We start from the raw sequence: 2,178 nt of genomic DNA, 5'->3' as shown, positions 1-2,178 counted from the left end.
AGGCCAGCCGGGGAGGGGCGGGCTGTGAGCGGGCTGGGTGGTGGAGGGGCCGTGTGAGAGGCTGTCACTTGCCCCTGCCCCTGGCCCCTGGCTCACTGCCTCCCGTCTCCTTAGTGCTGTACGATGCCTGCCCCAAGTCGCTACGAGCTGGTGTGTGGTGGCCCCAGACCAAGTTCGGCCTTCTGGCCTCAGTGCCCTGTCCCCGGGGGGCCCTGGGTGAGTACCTCGGAGCAGGCGCATTGCTCAGGGGGGGCCTGTCCTTGGCCTGCGGTAGCCGCCTCTTCCTGAGACGGGCGGCCTGGTTCCTGCAGAGGTGGGAGGGGGGGAGGTTCAGGAGGGCCCCTCACTGCCTCCTAGGGGTTCCGTGCCCCTCCCCCACCTCACTGAGCCTCCGTCTGTTTCTCCTGGCTTCTGGGCAGGATTGCGGGGTGCAGGTAAGGGGTACGTGTTTGCTCAGGTGCGCTGCCCCCCTCCCCCACTGCCAAAGCTTTCGCAGATCCCCCTGCTGCCTGAAGCCCCTGCAGGCCCCTCCCACTGCCTGAGGCCCCTGAAAGCTACTCCTGACTGCTGGGGTCCCGGGGCCCCTTGGTCCTCCGGGACCCTCACCACACCTGGAGACTCTGGCTGCCCCTCCCACCTCCTCAGGTCCTGAGGTCCCTGCAGGAACCTGTGTCCCTGCTGCCTGAGTTCTCGAAAGGTGACTCCGCCTTCGAGGCTCCTAGAGGCTCCTCCCCACGGCCTGAGGTCTCCCCCAAACCCTCCTCCTTGCCTGAGGTCCCTGCAGTGGCTGGGCAGAGATCATCCGTGTGCATGCACGTGTGTGTGTCTTTCTGTGCCTGCGCACGTGTCTGTGAGTCTGTCTTGGGGGGAGAGGACCCTGTGTTAAGGTTAGGGTCCCTTTCGCTGATGGCTGCAAGCTCCCTCGTGGTCCAGGTCCTTCTGATACAGCCCCCGCCCCCGTCTCATGGACCAGGAGAGACGGCAGCAGCCATCCCCGGGCAGTTAAACCTGCGTGGAAACTTCTCCCCTCACCAGTTTGGTCACAAAGTGCTCCTGGAGAACCTGGCCTGTGTGTGTGTGTGTGTGTGTGTGTGTGTGCTTGTCCTGGTCCCCACACCTGTGTGTGCAGCTAGGAGCATCGGGGTGTGTGTGCGCACACGTGCGTGCCCTGGGCCGCATGCCTGGAACCTTTCCTGGCCTATGTGGGCATGTGCGTGCGGACGTGTGCACAGGCCTGCCCTCGTGCCCTCTTTTATTGCTGGTGGTTCCGAACGGCCAGACCCTCAGGAATTGGCTGGCAGCAGCTGGGGGCTGCCTGCGCTGGGGCTGGGCTGCTCCATCCAGGGTCTGGCGGCAGTCCTCTGGTCTCTGACTCAGAGCTTCTCCTGAGACGGGAGAAGGCGGTGGCCACCTCCTCGGGAGGGTGCCCGGCCCAGGCCTGACCGGGCTCGCCTGCCCCCAGGTGCTGCCGTGCGGCTCTGTGACGAGGACAAGGGCTGGCTGGAGCCCGACCTCTTCAACTGCACCTCCCCCGCCTTCCGCGAGCTCCTGCTGCTGGTGAGACCGCCAGCCCCTGCCCTGCCCTCAGCACCCACCCGGCCCTGGCCCCAGTCTCCCCAGGCCTGTGGTCGGCCCAGACCCCATGCCCGACCCTGGCCCGGGCCTTCCCCGGGTGCCCTTTAATCTGGCCAAACCCTTCCTGTGAGGCTTTTGAGAAAGGCCTGAGGGACCCAGTGACCTCGGACCCCATCTTTGTCCGGCAGTTGGATGGCCTGGAGCTGAACAGGACAGCACTGGACACTGTGGAGGCCAAGAAGCTGGCTCAGAGGCTGCGGGAGGTGACCGACCACACTGACCACTACTTTAGCCAAGATGTCCGCGTCGCTGCACGCCTGCTGGCCCACCTGCTGGCCTCTGAGAGCCACCAGCAGGGCTTTGGGCTGACGGCCACTCAGGACGCCCGCTTCAACGAGGTGGGCTGTGCCCTGTGCTCTCCCCGATCGCTGGCCCTGGACTCTGAGCCCTGGGTCCCCACTCAGGCCCTCCTGACCCTGGGGAAGGGAAGGTCCTGAGCGCCCTCCTCCCCGGCCCCCCAGACCCAGACCCACCCCCTGCCTGCTGGGGCCCCCTAAGCCCTGGCCAGACCCCTCCGCCCGCCCTGCCCTCACGCAGCCTGTC

At 66.5% G+C, this 2,178-nt stretch overlaps 2 protein-coding genes across 2 annotated transcripts in view; both read left to right on the top strand.

Moving 5' to 3' along the window:
* The window catches only part of LOC107184200 (collagen alpha-2(I) chain-like), a 16,865-nt gene that overhangs the window by 1,557 nt on the left and 13,130 nt on the right, over nt 1-2,178 (top strand). The gene's annotated exons all lie outside the window — the stretch shown is intronic.
* The window catches only part of CELSR3 (cadherin EGF LAG seven-pass G-type receptor 3), a gene marked incomplete at its 5' end in the record, with an annotated part of 23,979 nt that overhangs the window by 10,140 nt on the left and 11,661 nt on the right, over nt 1-2,178 (top strand). Inside the window, 5 exons of the mRNA XM_015568270.1 lie at nt 1-24; nt 59-216; nt 420-434; nt 1,463-1,557; nt 1,764-1,980. The exon at nt 1-24 is cut by the window's left edge and continues 134 nt beyond it. Of these exons, the coding sequence (XP_015423756.1) occupies nt 1-24; nt 59-216; nt 420-434; nt 1,463-1,557; nt 1,764-1,980 (509 nt within the window). The remainder of the gene's footprint in view (nt 25-58; nt 217-419; nt 435-1,462; nt 1,558-1,763; nt 1,981-2,178) is intronic.

The sequence above is a fragment of the Myotis davidii genome, unplaced genomic scaffold (assembly GCF_000327345.1).
Source record: "Myotis davidii unplaced genomic scaffold, ASM32734v1 scaffold663, whole genome shotgun sequence".
In the NCBI taxonomy this organism is placed as follows: Eukaryota; Metazoa; Chordata; class Mammalia; order Chiroptera; family Vespertilionidae; genus Myotis; species Myotis davidii.
The sequence above is the reverse complement of the archived record's forward strand: the minus strand, read 5'-3'. Positions and strand labels throughout refer to the sequence as shown.